At 41.2% G+C, this 20,351-nt stretch overlaps 1 protein-coding gene across 5 annotated transcripts in view; it reads right to left on the minus strand.

The window, feature by feature from the left end:
- NCAM2 (neural cell adhesion molecule 2) overlaps positions 1-20,351 on the minus strand; it is a 1,466,086-nt gene that overhangs the window by 350,238 nt on the left and 1,095,497 nt on the right. For all 5 annotated transcript variants that reach the window (XM_069204093.1, XM_069204094.1, XM_069204098.1 and 2 more), the window contains one exon: positions 11,383-11,479. In XM_069204093.1, coding sequence (XP_069060194.1) covers positions 11,383-11,479 — 97 coding nt within the window. The remainder of the gene's footprint in view (positions 1-11,382; positions 11,480-20,351) is intronic.

Consider the following 20,351-nt stretch of genomic DNA (forward strand, 5'->3'; position numbering starts at 1 on the left):
AACTTAGAAGGCAACGTGTAAATTATGTGTGCAATAACGCATGCAATACCTCAATATAACACCACAAATATACACCACACAGTGTTTAGAAAAATATATAATATTTATCTGGATAAATGCAGGTCAAAACGATTAAAGATGAAATAAGCAAATGTAGGGATATCACTGAAAGTGATATCAAGTGTCTTTAGAGTTAAAAGATTACTGTAAAAGCAATAAAAAGTGTCTTAAGTTCTCCTAGAAACAAGTGTCTTTTGCAGGTCAAAGTACCTGGTTTGTGTTGAAGAATCCTCGCAAGGGGCGGCAGAGGAGGAGACCTTCCCCCAGCAGATGGAGAAACAGGAAGGGGGGAGGGCTGTCAAAATGGTCTTCAAAGGCAGGGAAGGACATTTGGAGCAACCCAGCACCTCCTTCACATCCTGAAAACCCAGACAATTAGGTGCCCTCCTGATTAGATCAGGAGAGGGCAGGAGAAGAGTGTGGTGAAGATTTTTAGCCACACCAGTAAGTGGGCTTAGCCCGATGTAACCTCCAAAAATCAGTTTCAGCCTTGATAGACTTTTAAAGCATGTTGCTCTCTGGTGCTGGTTTTTGCCACACTTCCAGGAAGTGGTCCTCATAGGAGGAAGGACCCTGCACCTGATTGGAGAACCAGGAGCCCCCTGTTTTTCACACAAGAGCAAGGAAAAATACGGCAGAGCTGCACTCACACCTCCGATCCCTACAAGATCCCTACAAGGAATAACTACAGGAGAAGAAGGACTGCCTTGCTGGACCCCTGACCTGCACCTGGACACTGTACTCTGGAGGACTGCAGCAGCTGCATACTTGGGCTTCACTACAAGAAGGACATTTCCTGGCTTTAACTGGTTCAAGGAGGGACTTCTTGTTTGCTACAGGTGAAAAATTGCTAACCAGAGTCCCCTGCACCAACTCCTGAAGAACCTGACCAGCTGACCACTGTCCAGTCACCAATTTGGGGTTTGCGCCAGGTGCATTCTGGGAGTTGTAGTCCGCACCCTCAAGGAGCACCTCAAAGCTTCTGGAACCTTGGGGTGAGCTGTGGACCTCAAAAGAATCTTAAAAGAACATCTGGGAGAAGATCCAGAAGTTTGGAGAAGTTTGGAGAACTTTTTGGAAAAAAGCTCCACAGAGGGACCTCTAGCCGGCTTGCCTCAACCGCAACCCAGCCTGACTTGCAGGTTCGTCCGAGTGAAGTAAGTCACCGAAAAAGTGACTAAGTCCGAACATAGAAAGTTGACCGGGGTCTCCCAGGCAGTGTATCCGAAGAGGGCTCAAGTACGTCGGATCAGGATTCAGGTTTGTACCGGTCAAATAATTTTCATCTAAAAATTGACCAAGTCTGGTGGTAGAAACCTCTACAAGGGCTTCCGTGACGCGTATCTGAGGGAGAGTTCAAGGAGGTCAGATTTGACTGGCAACGTGGTCTCGCTGAAGATAATCTTCAAGAAAATGACTAAGTAAGAAGGTATACTTGTGACTGAGACCTCCGCAGGCTGTAGCCGAGCAGGGCTCCATCGTGGTCAGCCTTAAAGTTTGACTTTGCCCCGGTCGAGGTGAGACCAGATGACCAGATTGGCGCTTTTCATTTTTATGCGCTAGAAAACAGTAATTCTTTAAAAAATCATATCTCCACTTCCCCTTATCTGATTTTAATAGTTTTAGTGTCATTTTAAAGACAAAAATATATTCTATCCTAATAAATTGGTGTGTTTTACTTATTTACAATTTTGTGATTTTTAGATGCTTTACACATTTGTCTCCTGAGTTAAGCCTTGTCGCTCGTTGCCAAGCTACCAAGGGTTGAGCTAGGTTTAATTTATTGAGACCTAACTGGACCTTAGTGGCCTATTGCTAAGTGTAGGTACTTACCTGCCCTTACCAATAACCCATTTTCCAACAACAACTATGGAGTCTCTGTATATAAAAATATAGGACTGTCCTATCATTTTATGGGCAGATCAGCAACATAATAAACACTCCCACTGCCACTGCAGTGCGGGGGGGGCTTCCATACATACACAGGGGCCCCGCAACTTGTCAACTTGAGGGTATGGGTTTTATGATGGGCCCCCTCACTATTCGTTGAAAGGGGACCCCCTGGAATTTCACTTCAACACTGGTGGAGACTCCACAATCTTGAAGATACTACTCGTAAATCCCTTTGTGAATAATAAACAATCGTAAATATACACAAAAGTACCTGTTTACTTTTGAGAATCAGGCCCTTAGTACTGTCAATTTAGAAAACTATTTTCATTGCCTTAAAAGAGAATCAGACTGAGCGTACTGCTTCTGTGCACTGTTTATAAACGTGCAGGATGTCTTTTGTTTAGTCAAATTTTAGTTTTATGAGATATTAATTACCTAAAGCCGACTAGTAAAAGCAAGCAGGGAAGAATCTAAACAAAACATTTATTTATATGAAGTAGCATTAATTTCATGCCTTACTCTGCAGGACTGAGAACATTTTGCTTCTAATGCTGAGCCTTTTAATGCTGATTTTGCATGCATAGATTAAATATTTATAATTGTTCACAATTCACAATTGTTTACCCCAACGCTTATTATTGCTTCATTTTTTTTATATACTGCTCAGTGCACAAAGGTTTTCACATTTCTTTACTTTTACAGGTTAATACTATTTTAATTCCCAAAACATTGGGATATACAGAAGCGAAAGGAAGCTTCACCATGTGAATATGAAAATAGGGTACTGTTTCACACTCAGAAAATACAAAACAAATCCACACTGAGAAATCTTTTACAAAATGGCCTATTTTTAAAATAGAAGCAGAAAAAGCAGATGATGGATGGAATGCAGAACAAATTAAACATTCACCACAGTCACAGATCTGGGTTTAATCCATCATTTTTTCTGTGCACCATGCCACTCCAGTTTGGACCCAGCCATATGCAAATCAGTTTTGACCCTGCTCCCTAAGGGAATAGCCCAGCTCGAACTGCCAAGCCAGGTCCTCGCTGGACTGGAAACAAGCATCCTAGAACTGGTTTTGGGGTATCATCCCTCAACAGCCATGCTAGTTTGAATCCAGTGGAACAGTCATCAAGGGACCCATGCCTGAAAATACCAGATGCTTGTTTCCAGTCCAGGGAGGACCTGCTTGGTAGTTCAGGCTTGCATTTTCCCATGGTGAGCAGAAAAAGATTGATTAAACCCAGATCTCTGACTGGGAGTGATTGTTTGATTTGGTCCGCATTTTGTCCATCATCTTTTCTTTTTGAATCTTGTAAAATAAGCTACAAAGATATATCATAAGAAAATTCACCCATGTGGATTAATAGTCCAAAAATACAAACAACCAAATCAAACTGTATAAAGAAAGTCAGCGCATTAAGGACCAAGAAGGAATCTAAATGGGCATTTCTCAGTACCAACTGCTGAACATAAGCAAAGCTTTAATGTTCTTTTAATTTAATTTTCTTTAGCCCTTGAGCCCTTCCTGCAGAGGGTGAGGGGCAATCCAGTTGTTAGGGAGGGGAAAGGGCTCTTACCTAGCGAAAACCATGGCCACTTACCAATGACTTCATGCCCACTCTACCCAGCTAGGAAACATCCATCCCAGAAGTACTTACAGAATAAATAATCTACCAATTGGTTTCAGGGATTAAAAATTAATCTAACAGACTCAGAGGGACCGAGCCTTAAGCCACCACAAAATTGATGTTGTCATTGTTATATGACAACAATGTTCTTTCTGAGATACCATTCAAACCCAGCAAAAGCAGGGCATGCCCAGGGATAATTATAGCTAACTCCCGGCGTGAGACACTCAAAAGGAACATGACAAGGGCCACACTACTAGTAAAGACAAATAAATCCAATTGGTAGTCACACCAAATTTTGTGGCTGGGATGAACAGCAGGAGTGCAATAGCCAATTTTACCAATATTACTTTATCTTCTCTGTGCACTGCTGCTAACAATTCTAAAAAGTCACATTTAAATTATATAAAACCCATAAATGAACTATATGTGGCAGGGCAAAAGCATGAGACTGGGCTGCAAGCATTGAACACTTCCTCCTTAAAAAAGGGAGGCTTAGGTATAACTCACCTACCTCCTAGCACCTCACTTATGATACCTGTTGGAAGTAGATCCATATGACACATAGAGGGAATGGTGTTATTTTGGTCATGTCTTGGCAGGAAGATACCTGTGGGAAGATGTTGGCTACCCAAGACACAACAAGATTTATTACTTTATATCTCCATTGTAGTCGGGGTGAAATTGACAATTTGGGACTTTTTAGTGATGAGTGGTCCTAGCCATATACCTAACACCTATCACACCTGTGCTAAAAATGCATTCTTCACAACCAGGCCTTAGTGATAAAGATTTCTCACACTGGAGGAACAGCAGATGTGACATGCTGGGAGATCTCTTTCAGAAAGGTTAAATCAAACCACTCCAACAATTAAAGGAAACTCAAAGGCTCCTAGTGGAAAAAAAGTTTTCATACCATCAAGTGAGTCATCAGTTAATTGTAAGAAAAAGTCCCCTTTTGAGTAGCTCTCACATTTCCTTTGCTGAAATTCTTGCTGGCTTTCAGACTCTGCACCCTGGGTTCTGCTGCATAGTGACCAGTGCATGTGGTCTGATGACTAAAACAAGTTGAAATTGACTTACTCTTAATTGGCCTGTGTAGATGTCCTATAAGACTGTAGTATACTGTGGTGAAAAAGTAACATTGGATTATATCTGGTGGAACTGCCCATTCCTACGCAACCACTTAAAATCTGTATCTGCAAAATAACTAGATGGTATTTAGCCAGATGCCCTTCAGTTATATTGTTAATAGCAGACTCAGAGAAAATCAATCCATTTTTCAACTCTGGGGGAAAAAATAAAAAAAGCCAGGCGTTAAGTTCTGATTACTAACCTGTTTAGAGACTTTGCATTTTCTGAACTTTGATGGTGGATCCTGATGCCTTGCTAATCGACTGATGTCTTGAGGACAAAGAGCAACTTTGCTTGCTGATCTACATTAAGGATAGGTATAATATAACAGACTTTTGATTGATATGCATATTTGCTTTTCTTTTAAGCTACCAGCTGTGCTGTTTTGATAGAGCTAGAGTTAGATGTTTTTCAAATTTGTGTTGCAAAGTTGTTTTGCATGAAGCCCAAACCTGCTGATGCTAATCTGGTGTTAGTTAAGGATCTTCACTAATGAAATTACAATAACAGGGACTAATGCTTGATGAATTTCTCTGCTAAACTTCATGCATATAATTACATTGAAACAGTTGACTTCGTTATTGATTTGCACAATAACCTCAGAATGTGTTGTTGTTCAAGCTTTGATTAGATTATGTTTCTTCTGTTTCTTCTGTTTCTTCAGTTTTTCCCTTAATTTCCACAGTACCACATGCCGCAAGATATCCTTATGAAAGTAACCCAGATAATTGCAGACTTTGTAAAGCAAGTGGTTCTGAAAGAAGTATTGAGCAGTTCATGTAATTCACCAATAATGGTTTGAAGAAGCCCCGTGGGAAGGTTCGGATTGTTCAGGATTTGAGAAAAATGAATGAGATTGTGGTCAAATATTGTCCTGTGGTGCCAAATCCAGCTGTGATAATGTTCCAGATTACATGTGATGCCAAGTGGTTTACTGTCATCGATTTGTCACGAGGATTCTTTTCTGTGCCTCTTCATGTGGATAGTCAATTTCTCTTTTGTTTCAAATTCCTGGATCAAGTTTATTGCTGGTGTAAAATTCCTCAAGGGTTTTCGGAGTCACCTTCCATTTTCAACCAGATCTTGAAAAATAACTTGGAGTAGTTGGAATTGCCTTTCTAATCGACCTTGGTGCAGTACATTGATGACTTGCTGATTGGGTCCAAAACAAGGGACGAGTGCAAGTACGATATGATTGCCCTGTTGATCCATTTAGGAAAGAATGGTCATAAAGTGTCTCGCTTAAATTACAGTACTGTCAGAAAGTAGTGAAGTATTTGGGTCACCAGATAGAAAAGAGAAAGGATTACAACCATATTGCAGATAAATCCCTCGACTACACAGAGAGATGTCAGGATGCTTTTAGGGATGGTAGGTTAGTGTTGTCAATGGATTTCAAATTTTTCAGTAATCTCAAGACCATTGCAGAAGCTGACTTATAAGGAAGTCACTGATCCCATAATATTAGACCAGGATGAAATTAAAGCGTTCACTGAATTGAGAGAGTCTGTGCAAAGCTCCAGCATTGAGTATGCCTGACTACACAAAACATTTTACATTCTTTCGTTATGAGTGTCATGCATGTTCTTTGTCTGTCTTGACACAGGTCCATGGAGGTGTAAACCGCTCAGTAGCATATTTTTCAGCTACTTTGGACCCAGTTGCAGCAGCCTTACCGGGTTTTTTGCGCACAGTTGCAGCAGTTGGTCAGAGCCTTACACAGTGTGAGGGCATGTTGATGGGACATCCCCTGACTGTAATGGTCCCTCAATCTATTGAGATTCTACTCACAAGAACGAAAACCAAATATGTAACTGGTGCAAGGTTGATCAGATATGAAATGAGTATTCAAGGGACACCAAATGTATTATTGAAAAGACATTTACAGTACATGTACAGTGGTGAACCCGGCAACCTTACTTCCGAGTGAAAATGTTGAAATTGAAAAAGAGGAAGATGTTGAGCATGATTGTCTTGAAGTAACTGACTTGTGCACAAAACCAAGACCTGACATTAGAGATTGGAAGAAAATGACCAAATTATTGTTGTCAATGGTTCTTGTCTGAGAGACAATACAAGGACATTGAGAGCAGGATATGCTATGTGCACCATTACATGTTGCTTGGAAGCGTCTTGGCTTTGAGGAGTATATTCGGCCCAAGTAGCGGAACTGGTAGCCCTTACTAGAGCCTGCCATGTTTCTGATCAGTTGAAAGTTACAATCTATACAGATAGCCAGTAGGGATTTGGAATAGTCCATGATTGTGGCCAGTTGTAGTCACAGAGAGGTTTCCTGACCTCTTCTGGTTCACCAGTGAGAAATGGTGAGAGAATTAAAGAAATGTTACATGCTATTCAAATGCCTGAAAAGATTGCTGGGGTGAAATGCAGTGCACAGCTGAAGTCGCAGGACTTTGTGTCACTGGGAAATGGATATGCGGATCAAGTCGCAAGGTTTTGTGCATTGAACTGTATATCGTTGCACAGAAAATAATTGACACTTTGGAAGAATTGAAAACGTTGCAGAATAATATTGACAGGGAGGAAAAACATTCATGGAATAAAATGAAATGTGTGCAAAGGCAAGATGAATTGTGGGTTTCAAAAGAGGGTCAATTGGTTTTGATAAATAGCCTGTTGTCTCAAATGGGGGGTACTATCATGGTCAAGCACATATTGGGGGATGCAATGACTCGTTTGTTCAAACATGATTGGTTTAACCCAAAGTTTAGACAAGTTACTGAAGCAGTTTGCCATCGATGTCATTTGCCAACAACTAAACGCAGGGAAAGGGACAGTGGTTAATTTAAACCACATTGATAGAGGCGAGTCCACTTCTGCTGTAGTGGGAGATATATTTGGAGCAGTGATTCCTTCAGTGGGAGTCATTCTGAATTCGATAAAGATTCTAAAGTTGTCTACTATTGTGGATAACATGCTGACACATTTTATGGGGGCTATACTCCTGATAGATACTGAATTAGCTGCTGATAGAGGTCTGACTCTTCAAAATCGTCTTGCTTTAGACATTCTTTTAGCGAAGGATGGTAAAGTCTGTAGAATGATTAATTCTAGGCAATGTTGTTCGTATATACCTGATACCAGTAAAGAGATAAGAGACTTAGGGCCACATGTACAAGGGCTTTTGCATGACGCAAACAGCGAATCAGGCTGTTTGCAACGTGCAAAATGCACTTTCCCATGTACCAACCCATTTTTGCGATTCAGTAAAATATTTACTGAATCGCAAAAAGGGATTGCGACTCGCAATTCGGAAGGGGTGTTCCCTTCCTAACTGCAACTCGCAGTCCCATGAGTGATTGTTTTGTACCACAAATGCTGTCGCAAAACAATTGCAGTTAGCACCAGTGTCACACTGGTGCTAACCCAATCGCAAACGGGAAGGGGTCCCCATGGGACCCCTTCCCCTTTGTGAATGTCAGTGAAAACATTTTTTCAGAGCAGGCAGTGGTCCTATGGACCACTGCCTGCTCTGAAAAAATTAAACGAAAATGTTACATTTTTTGTTTTTGAAATGCATTTCGTTTTCCTTTAAGGAAAACGGGCTGCATTTAAAAAAATAATAAAAAACTGCTTTATTTAAAAGCAGTCACAGACATGGTGGTCTGCTGTCTCCAGCAGGCCACCATCCCTGTGAGGGCCGCTATTCCCAAGGGGGTTGCAAATTGCAACCTACCTCATGAATAACCATGAGGTGGGCATTTGCGACCCCCTTGCGAATCGCTAATATTGTCATTGACACTATACAATTTTCGGTTTTGGGACTTGCAAATTGCGAGTTGCTCTGACTCGCAATTTGCGAGTCACAAAACCAAATGTTGGTACATGTGGCCCTCACCTACTAATCTAACTAATGCAAGTGCTGATTTGAAAGAATTGAAAGAACCAGGTGTTTGTGAACAGGTTGGCAAGGGGTTTTCTTCAGTGGGAAATTGGCTCAGCAACATTTGGAAATGGATACTATTAAAAATCTTGCAAGGGATATTAATTGTTGTGCTTTGTCTATTGGGGGTATGGGGATTGTGCAAATTATGCCAAAGAATTAAATTGGAAAAGTCAAAGAATAATCAGAAGAGGGAAGAAAAGAAAAGGGAAACATTTTATAGTGAAATTTTAAAGGGGAAACAAAAGTATGAAGGGATTGAATTGACAGAATTTAACTGATGCAAATTTTTGTGGGTAATAGTTAGTATAGTGACATATTTAGTCATCAGAGGAGGGACTGCTAGAGCAGGTGTTTAAATAAAAATTAATAATGAGTGTTTATGTATTTTGAATGATTTGTTTAATGAGAAAATAATATAACATAGAAAAATAATGTACGCATTTGAAAATGTGATGATGAAGAATGGCTGCCTATGTTAACAAAATGTACTAATCAATGATTTAATATTATGAAATGTTGAATATACGTTTGACTAATGTAGTAATATGTCATATTAAGGGTTATGAAATAAGCTTTAGCTTTATTAGGTGTAGGCCTTAATTTAGCGAGTGTCTTGGCCTATTTGCCAGGCCTCATGTAAAAGCTGTATATGTAATATGTGTGAGGCTGACATTCCCAGGACAGGAACAATGGAGATACTGAGTAGAATAGAAGTTGAATCAATATCGTTACCTGACAAGCCCGATGATGAGGATATTGCAAGACAAACCAATCAATGACATGTGAGCGGAGTAATATTAGAGTTCATAGATTTGGGATTTTAGTTTTATAGGATAAAGTGAACATACAATTAACAGACATAAGGATCTGGGGGATAGTTTTAGCAGTTTTGACTTAACAGGATCACACTGAGAGAAGACAGACCATTGCCCATTTTACTCCTGACTGAAAGGTTACAACTTTTTTGTGTGTCTTGATAAGAGACGTGCTTAACTTTAATGTTTAGAGATTCTGCGTTTTCTGAACTTTGATGCTGAATCCTGATGCCTTGCTGGTCGACTGATGTCCTGAGGACGAAGACTGACTCTGCTTGCTGATCTACATTGAGGATAGGTATAATATAACAGACTGTTGATTGATATGCATATTTGCTCTTCTTTCTAGGTACCAACTGCACTTTTTTGATAGAGCCATATTTAGATGTTTTCCAAATCTGTGTTGCCAAATTGTTTTGCATGAAGCCCAAACATGCTGATGCTAATCTGGTGTTAGATAAGGATCTTCACTAATGAAATTACAATAACAGGGACTAATGCTTGATTAATTTCTTTGCTAAACGTCATGTATATAATTACATTGACACAGTTGACTTTGTTATTGTTTGCATCATAACCTTAGAATGTGTTGTTGTTCAAGCTTTGATTAGATTACGTTTCTTCTGCCGCTTTGGACAGCCAGTGTTGTTTCTGCATGTGTTCCAACTGATTTTGAGACTAATCTATATGACTCTAGCATTGTTAATAGAGGGAAATAAATATTCTAACTTCCACTAAAAGGTGTGCTTATTCATGACTACAAGATCATGGTGAGTGACAATTGCTGACTCCATTGATTATTGATGTTATTGATTACTAGTGATTATTTATTATTTTGTATTGACTATTGATTATGTACTGGAGCTATGGTAAGAACATCTCAATTACGAGTCAAAAGGTTCATCGACCTACTCGCGTCCCCTTGCAAGTTTACTTATTAAGTTCAGACGCGCTAACACTTGTGCCACTTCTACCCTTTTCTGGTTGACCAAGAAAAGTAGAAAAAAAACTAAACAACCCTATGTTTACTTTGCCCAGCTGCATTGCATCATTTGACTGTAGGTTCACCCCATCAAAGTGAACAACGCTGATGACTACTGTGCAACAGAAGCAAAAGAACTGCTTTTCTAAGTAGCACAGATTAGCAGGACAGGTAGTAAACACAACATCAGCACACTGCCACAAAAAAAGTGAATTGTCACTACCACAGTGTGCTGCTTTCACTACTCATTCTTATCAAGGAAGAGTAAACACAATTGGTGCACAAAATCAGAAAAAAGGGAGAGGCGTTTAGAGGTCATAAGGACAAGACGTCAAAAGAAGACAACACACCAAAGCACCACAAGAACATCAGTAGCTATTGCCCATAAATGATCGATTTTGATTATCTGTCCATTACCCAGAGTTCAGTTGAAGAGAGAAATTACAAATATGGGCCCAATCACAAACATTTTGATTAGTCTTACTATTACAGGCCTCCGTGAATTCAAGAGTAATCCAGTAGACGCTTGACATACTTCTGAAATGCATCAGTAAAGATTAAAAAATACATAGTTGTATGCGAATCAGTATCTCAGCACAGCAGTGCACATCTTCATCCTTTTAAAATGGAGAGTGCATTTTTTCCTTTTTAGCCCTTCATTCTCCGCATTTATTTATTTATTCTACTACTCCGTTCCCGAGTATGGTGAGTTGTTATTGCACGAGAATTCTCTACCCATCTAATTAGGAAAGTAGGTACTCAGTTAAGAGTTTTCAAAAAGAACAAAACGATGTATTCTTATGTCACTAATTGCAACTGTGAAATCAGAAAATGTATCTTAGCTAAAGGAAAACATATGTATGATTATCCATTCAGAAGACATTTACCCTGCAAACACAATAAACGTTTGATTACATATTTTTTTTAAGTTCCATTCAGCCAAATATTGTACTTACCAGCCAAGGCAAGAATATAAACCTGAGACCGAGTTCCTATTCTGTTTGTGGCAGTACAGTTGTAACGCCCAAAGTCATTATCAGACAGAGGTGTTATCTGAAAAAAACAAATATAGTGCACACCGTTTAACCAAAGCCGTGGGACTAATTAATGTAGCATCAAATAATTCATGAAACACCTCGTCTCCAGTGGCACAGACCTTCAAAAGCGACTTAGCGGTTATGCTGCAACCGTATCTACCGTTACTGAAGCTATTTTACTACATGCAATTACAAACAGGGAACATTACTACCAATTGTTACTTTTGATCCAATTGTAGTTCGTAAGTAAGAGTAACAGCGATTAAATTCCGTGATTACAAAGCCAGAAAAAAACTATTTTAAAACCTTTAGAATTGTGACCAATTTGTTGCAAAGCTGAATCAATTAGATATTAATTTTAACATGTCTATTATGACTAAGAGTTCTGTATTAACGGACTGTTTTATTACGTACAACAGTGCCAACAGAAGATATTCTAGGTGATTCAAGGGTAAACAGAATTGCCCTTAGTTTTCAATGTATAATAAAGAACGTTAAACAGATGTTCAGATAGTTTCTATGTGCTCTCATATTTGGGAGCTGGGAACTAAGCTATGGCACACTGTTGCCAGTGCATTTGGTACAGAGCATTAGTGATCGGCATATTTGCTATTGGAAGCTACCAGTCCATCTTTCTCTGTAGGTGACAATCTAGTTTGCATTTCAAAGGGGGGCAGATCTCTCTCTGCAGGTGGTGCAAAGAGCGACTGCATCTGCTTGGAGGTGGATGCCTTTTGAGGTTCTCAGACCCACATGCCCACCCCACATGCAGCACCCTCGGGTGGGTGTACACTTTGTGTGCACCACTTCCATGTGGCTCACAGTCAGAGCAACTCCTGACAATTTCAAGGGTAACTGATACCCTTAGTTGTATAGGGCCATGCAATTGAGTAAACACCACCCTCAATTTGCTCCTGTGCACATTTAGAGGCATATCAATGGCCAAGTGTAGCGCAGCAATTTACCGTGCTGCGCTGCACTGCATGACAGGGAAAGGACAGGAAAGCGTTGTATTTAAAGCAATATGTCACATTCCTGTCCTTTCCCGTGTGCTGGAACCCTTTTGGCTGCCTAGTGCTAAAGTAGGCAACCTTGCACAATGATGCAAGAGTGCATGCATTGCACACAGGATTGTTTCTGTGCAGGAAGGGGCATGTTCCTGAACAATAACATCCGTGGGAGGCATATTCCTCTTTCTATATGTGCTGCAGAGTGGAGGGCTCAGAGTTCCACTGGTGCATGATGGGCATTGCCGACTGGATGAAAAACAATTGCTTAAAACTAATCACAGACAATGGAAGTGCTGATCTTTGGGAACAGCACCTCCCTTTAGTAGGACTCCTGATGACCTATTGAACTAGGGCGGACACCCACTCCGACAGACCATTCTTGCAACCTTGGCATCATCCTGGACAGTAAGCTCATCATGAAAATCCAGATTAACGCAGGCTCCTCTGCCTGCTTCCTCACTCTTCACATGCTCCTTAAGTTTTTCAAATGGCACCCTGTCAACACCAGACAAACCTACACTCAAACACTAGTCACCAGTCAGCTGGACTACGACAACCAACTCTACATAGGAATAACCATGCACCTCATGAAGAGACTATAGACCATACAGAATACAGCAGTGAGACTCATCCTTGACTGCCCCAAGTGGCACAGACCACCCCCACCTCAAGGAGCTCCACACACTCCCCATTCAGAAGAGATGCCTTTTAAAATGCTGATCCACACCTACAAAGCCCTTCACAAACAAGGACCAGCATACATCAACCACCGCCTGAACTTCAACCAACTCTACATTCACCTGCGTTCCACTCTGCTTCCCTTTCCCTCACACACACCCTTGACATCCGCCGAAGCAACAGTGGAGGATGCTCCTTCTTCTACCTACCGGTGGAAACCTGGAATAACCTCCCCTCTTTATCCCCTATTCCAGAGGTCAGAAAGGCATTCAAGACCTGGCTGTTCAACTGAGCCCCTTAGCAGCAATGTTACTCAGACCCTGGATTTCCTCACAGGTGATTAACAGACTCAACAATGCTGTTTCATTGATTGTTTGATTGTCCTGCCTCCCACACAAAGAGCTACATACCCCCTGAAGTGAGTTTGGAGGCATGACAAGAAGGGAGGATCTCGGTGCACTCCAAACACCTTTCTTTGAAGTCTCCCCCACTTCAAACACACAATTGGGTATAAGTACTGGACCTCTGACCCCACCACTTAAGTTCACTTCCAGACCTGTGGATACTCCGCCAGGAAAAAGGACTGCTGTGATTCTACAAGGACTGCCACTCTGCTGGACTGCTACTCTGCTTCTTTGCTGTGCTGACCTGCTGCCTGTTGCATCTTGCCTGGGAGTGAGAAGAACTGGATCTGCATCTCTCTAACCCAGAACCCATAATGACTCCAAGGGGCATCTGTCCGGTCCCCTGTTTTCTGAGGTCTCAGGGACATAGAAGACTTCCAACCTACCTGCAATTGTACCTTGAATCTACCATCTCTGAGTCTGCCCTGTCAAGTGGTGCCAGCCCAACCCTGAACCCTTGGAAGTGACACCTAAGGTGCTTCTTCAGGTAACTCACACACCCTCATTGGAGCCAGTGCATCTTGGCGGTTGTGGGGATCGGAACTAATGCATCTTCGTCTTTGTGTGGATCAGACTGGTGCATTCTTGCCGCTGCGTGGAGGTGGTCTGGTGCATCAACTTCAAAAGCAGCACATCGCCATCAGAAACGACGCATCTTCTGCTAGAGGAGGAGACCCAATGCATTGCATTAGGACCAGAGCATCACTCCCTGGACTAACACATTGTCGACTTTGTGTGGAGAATTCTGATGCACCTCCTTCTGTTGTGTGATCATAATAGATGCTTCACTTCAGCTGCACCTTGCATCTTCCTTGACATCAACGCAACCAGGATCAAGGTACTTTTTGTTCAGCAGGCCTCCTGGGGTTCCTGCATCTGGCCCAATCTCCATTGCTCTCTTCCTGGACTCTTGACTTTGTCCCAGTCCAGCATGACCAGACATCACAGACTGGCGCTTCTTGCTTTCAATTGCTTTTCTACAGTTTATTATTTAAAAATTCAAAACTCAAGTTCTACCACTTAGAGTTTTGTTGTTTTGGTTTTGTTTTATTTATTAAATTATGTTCCATTTCTCTAACCAAGTGGGTATCTTTTTGTGTGATGTTTTCACTGTTTTACTGTTGGACGTATTGCAGAAATACTTTACACATTGCCTCTTAAGTTAAGCCTGACTGCTCTGTTTGTATGTTATCTAATCACAAATTAGCTTCCTGCAATTCCTCCCTCTTGCCTTTATTGACAGAATGGATGTGGCAAAGTGTCATGCCGCAGGCTCCCACGGCACCTCACGCTCGTCCCGCGGTGGGAGCTGTGGTGCGTTTTTCGCATCCCAGGGCCTGCCGCAGACTTTTTTTCCAATCGGGCTCTGTCCTCCTTGCTGCCGCGAGGCCAGGGACCCAGGATTGGGCGTCGGTCCTGGCCATGTATAATGCGTGGCACAGGTGTTGTCGTGGGGTGCCTGCACACCTCCTCGGCCCTTCCACTTACCTAGTGCCCCATTCTAGGGCCTTCTCTTTTTCCTTTTTCGCTCTGGTGAAGCCATATTTCTTTCTCCCAGTATACCTTTCTCTTTCTTGTTCCCTGCATGCATCTGATTCCCTTATTACTATGGTGCCTTTTCCTATCTGGTTCGATAGCCCCTTTCCCAATCCATGATGGCCGTTTTACTTCTTCCTGTTTGTCACTTCCTGTCAAGGTGTATATAAGGGGATTGATTTTTCTTCTCTTTGCATTGCAACACTTCTCCTGTGGTGGTCACGCTCCGGCTGGTCTTCTAATTGGACTCCATTTTTTGCTCCTGTTTTTCCTCCATCATTCCTGTGTTATTCCTGGCATCGAAATTCATTTGGAAAGGTCTGACATAAGCATGCTCCTCGTGTCAGATGACAGGGTGGAACAGAAGAAAGAACCTGTCCCTGACCTCTTCTCTGCACAGCAACATGATGGGTCAGTGGAGGGTGTCCCCCTCTCTACAACCCTGACCCCAGGACAGGAGAGTGACTGCGACCAGTTGCTGGAACAGTTTTTCTCCCTGTTTTCACTCACCTGTGGACTCACGCATCTGTGCGTTCATAATATTGACACTGGAGACAGTCCACCTGTAAAGAACAAAATGTTGAGGTTGCCAGGCAGGGTGAGAGCCAGCATCAAGGAGGAAGGCTACAAGATGTTAGCGCTAGGAGTGATTGGGAGTTCCTTATCCAGCCCTGTGTTGGTGGAAGTGACATTGTTATCAGAACTAGAGCATCTTTGCTGTTGCAGGGATTGAAATGGATGTATCTTCACCTTTGCATGGATCAGAACCGGTGCATCCTCGTCATCGTGTGGAGTGGGCCTGGCGCACATCAACCTCAGAATTGATGCATCCTCTGTTACAGGAGCAGAGCTGATGCATTGCATTCAGACCAGCTAATAAGTCTTGGATGGACACATTGTCGATTTTGAGTGGAGAGAACTGATGCACCTTCTTCTGTTGTAGGATCGGAACCAGCAAACTACCTCAGCTGCAACTTGTTTCTTCCTCGACGTCAACGCAACCAGGATCAAGGTATTTTTTGTTCAGTGGGCCAAAGTGGGTCCCTGAATCCTGTCTCCACTGCATCCCGGTGAACCTGAACTTTTAACGTTGTCCTGTTCTGGTGCAACCAGATATCCCAAATTGGCACTTCTTGCTTCTAAGTACTTTTCTACAGTTGATTCTTTAAAAATTCAAGTCAAGTTCTACTTATTGGATTTTTATCTTATTCGTGTAATATTTATTATATTAAGTTCTATTTTTCTAGCCAGGTGTGGTATCTTTTTGTGTGGTGTTTTTACTGTTTTACTGTTTAAGGTATTGCAAGACTTCACATACTGCCTCCTAACTTAAGCCTGACTGCTCTGTGCCAAGATACCAGAGAGTGAGCACAGGTTAATTTACGGTGTGTTTGTGACTTACCTTGAGTAGGATTGGGGTTCCTGCTTGATCATGGTGCATACCTCTGTCAACCAGAAACCCAAGTTCTAACACATCACTTTTAATAATTTTAAATACACGATAGTTTTTTTAAAATATAGGTGGGGATATTTTTAAATTAAACTTCAGAAAAGTATTACATTTTAATATTTGTATTAAAATAAATGCATTTTTGTTTTAAAATGAGGGTATTAATGCTGTATTATTGTATTATATGTGTATGCATTTAAAATATGTCAAATTTAATCACAGTATTATTTAACAAAATGTTTACATTTTTCCTCAACTTTAACATACAGAGATCTCTCCCCAATTGTGAAGGTTACACTAAGTGTGCAGAACATCATATATGGTCATAAACTCACTATTAGTAGTAAAGTTATGGTAATACTTGATGATTTTAAAGACTCCACCTCCTCTTTCAGTCTACACTTTTGAGTAACTTTACACTTGTTAATTGTGAATAAGCAAAGTTTGCAAAGTAACTGAAAAGTCTGAACTGATTTACTTGTAGTAAGTCTTTACATATAGATTTACCTTTGTTATTATGCCCGCAAGTGTACAGTATTAGAAACCTTTGCATTGGCCAGCCTAGCAACCACCTACAAAAAAACTAATACTTGAATCACATAAAGCACATAATAGTTGTAATTATGTATCATGAATTCCAGTCCTGTATTGTACAATTGTGGAAGCTTTACAGAATATCTCTTTTCAGTGTGCAGGTGACTAATGACTGATTTCATGCATATGCAGTTTATCACTATTAACAAGTGTTAAAGAACTGATGCTCATGCTCCTAAACAATGTAAAATTGGCTTACACCTGATTGTCAAATGCAAATTACTTATAAGTCCAGAGTAAATTGGCACACAATATCCCTGGGGCCTATAATTAAATGTTACTAGTGATCCTTCAGCACTTATTGGGCAAACCACTTAAGTAGCACTTTAAAACAATGATTAAGGCCTGCCTTTGCAGCTTGCCAGAAGTTTTAAACTGTAAATTTGACTTAGAAAAATAGCCCCCTTACCAAGCGTAAAACTCCCTTTTTAATACATATTTAATTCCTACAGTGGACCCTAAACAGCCTGTAGGGCAGAGTGAAATGTAATTAAAGAGCTGGACATGTACTTTTAAGTTTTACATATCCTGGTAGTGAAAAATCCACACATTTACTTTGCACTACTGGATAACATTGAGTTATCTTCTGACAATTAATAAGTGCCAACCTTTGATTGGGAGCAGGTGGGAAAGTCAGGGTTGGTACCTGAGGATTTGTGAATTAAAAATATTTTTTGAGGTAAAGTCAGATTCTAAGTCAAAATTCTGAAAATGCCACTTTTAAAAATATGCCATTTTTTTTCCTAATCATTTGGTGCCTACAGCCTGTTTGTGGGACACATGACTAGGTATGAGTACCACTTGGCCTTTGTATATTCCTCCCAGACAGCAACAAAATAGAGAGACCAGCAGTGTCTGAATGGGTTATGTCAGAAAGATAGGGATATGTGAAGCTGTGCACAGCCCAACTTACACATTAAAAGGGTGGGCCCTGCTCACACATCAAGAACCTCATACTAGCATTTTATATGTGTGGTGAGCCTGGAGCCAGAGTTAGTACACACGAAATTCCAAACATGCCTGGGGGGGGAAGCCTCCATGTGTTTTACCCATTTCAAAAGAGGCACCAGTTATAAAAATGGGACCGTCGGACCCACTCTTCAGATTACTCCTGGGCGTTGCTTGGGAGCACCCACCACAATGCTCATGGAATGCCTCCCTAATGCAGAGCAAGGCAACACAGAGATTTGTACTGAGTTGCCTTTTTCTATATCTATGACACTATTCAAAGCAATAGAAAGTGGCTGTTTGTGGCCCCATACATATGATTTGGAGGTTTGCAAAGCTGTTGCATCACAAAAAGTGATGCTACAGTGGTTCAAGGGGCTCATAAATATTCCCCTAAGTCTGAACTAAGGAATCTCCACTTCAACTTTGCCAACGGTTCTCCGACAATGATGCCTCCTTGTTAGACACTGCCAGCTGCCTTGTTCCCCTGAGCTTTACTTTCTCAGACACATTTCTCTTGAAGTTTCTTAGAGGTCTGAACGAAAGCATAGACCCAATCCACTTTGCGTATCCAAACCCCATTCCATCGCAGTTGCCATAACTTTCACTTTTGCCCAGGTGTTATGCGATTAAATGTCTGTGGTTGTCACTTTCAACTTTTGAGCGTTATTTTCTACCTTAAACTTTTACAAAATATGAACACTATTGCTACTGATTTGATTTTTGTTGTTTTGGTGTCAAATAATTAATTAAAATGTATTCTATATTTTTAAAGTGGTGTGAATTTTTCTTTAGTTTTGTTTCCACATTATTACTGTTTAAGTGCTACATAAATATTAACATATTACCTTTAAGTTAAGCTTGATTGCTTTTGTGCCAATCTACCAGAGGGTTAAGCACAGGTTAATTTAGATACATTTTGTGGTTCACACTGATGAGGATTGTGGCTGTTGCCTGAGACTCTGCCTCTCTTATCTTTTCTGAGTGATGACCTCTGCAACAGTGGTTGTGATTGCCACTCTTGTATGTGTACTACTGTGTAGGATATATGTGGGAGCCGGAATCCCAATAATTTTCTGAACCCCAGTATTTCAATTCCCCCCAACTTTAACTCTGGTGATTTGGTTCCAGCCCCTTGAACTTGTTAGAAGAGACAACATCCTCAATGACATCAGGACCAAAAAAACTGTTTATCAAAATAGTGATTGGGACCACACAGACACTGTGTTCTAGTTTGATAAAATGTTAAAGGGTGTTAAAGGGTGTTATTATGAAATATTAAACAGGCAATATAGGGTAAATCAGTACATGCCACAAAAGCACAGATACAGAGTACAAAATCAGAAATCAGTAGTCATTTAAAGGTAGCTAAATGTCAGGTCCAGAAGGAACACTAACAGCATTCCTAATAGGGAATCCCATTCTCAATCCATTTGGGAAGAGTTTCATAAGGAAATTAAAAGTCTCATCCCCAAACAGAGTTCTGTGCGGAAAAATGATAGCGTTTTTTTTGCACATTTTACGCATGCACAATGAGCAAGAACTGCAGATTTAGCATAGTATGACTATGAAAGTGCCCGGTGCCGGTGATTGATCTTGCTCCAGAGTTACAAATTACATAGTACAGAAGAAGGCTATGGTCAGTGGGCTTTCAACTAATTGGCTTCCTCACAGAACTGATACTTTCTGCTTTTAAAAGGGCAAAAAAATACAAGAAGTTGGCACAATATTACAGCAACTAACTTTCATAGCATTCATGCACACACTTCAGTGCATAAAAGGTGAACGTAAATTGCATAGAATCACATAAGATTGAAATAATATTCTTCTGCTCTATGGAGGGTTCTGCCGTGTAGGAGCTCCTGTATTGCTCTGCAGGTCAGTCATCGGCCAAAGCAGAGAGGGAGCCGCAATTAAGAGGAGTGGTCCCGTTGTGTGAGCCGGGTGTAAGTCAGCGAAACTGGCTCGAAGGAGGAGGCAGCCTGGAACCCGTGGGGGCCCTGTGTCAAAACAGGGACCTGCCCTGTGTGCAGCAATACGCATTGGATGAAGGTATAGAGGGGAGAGGTGGGTGGAGGCGGAAGTGGCCCATGGCAAGAGCACTCTCGCGGTCCACAAGATGAGCGGAACCTTCCAAGCTAGGATGCACGGCTAGGCAAAGATATAACCCCGTCCGCTGGCCCCCTAAAAATAACCAAATAATGAAAAAAATATATATATATTAACAAAACAGCACATCAAGGAGAGGGGGCAATGATACGAGTCACA

Source organism: Pleurodeles waltl, chromosome 8, assembly GCF_031143425.1.
Source record: "Pleurodeles waltl isolate 20211129_DDA chromosome 8, aPleWal1.hap1.20221129, whole genome shotgun sequence".
NCBI classification, from domain to species: domain Eukaryota; kingdom Metazoa; phylum Chordata; class Amphibia; order Caudata; family Salamandridae; genus Pleurodeles; species Pleurodeles waltl.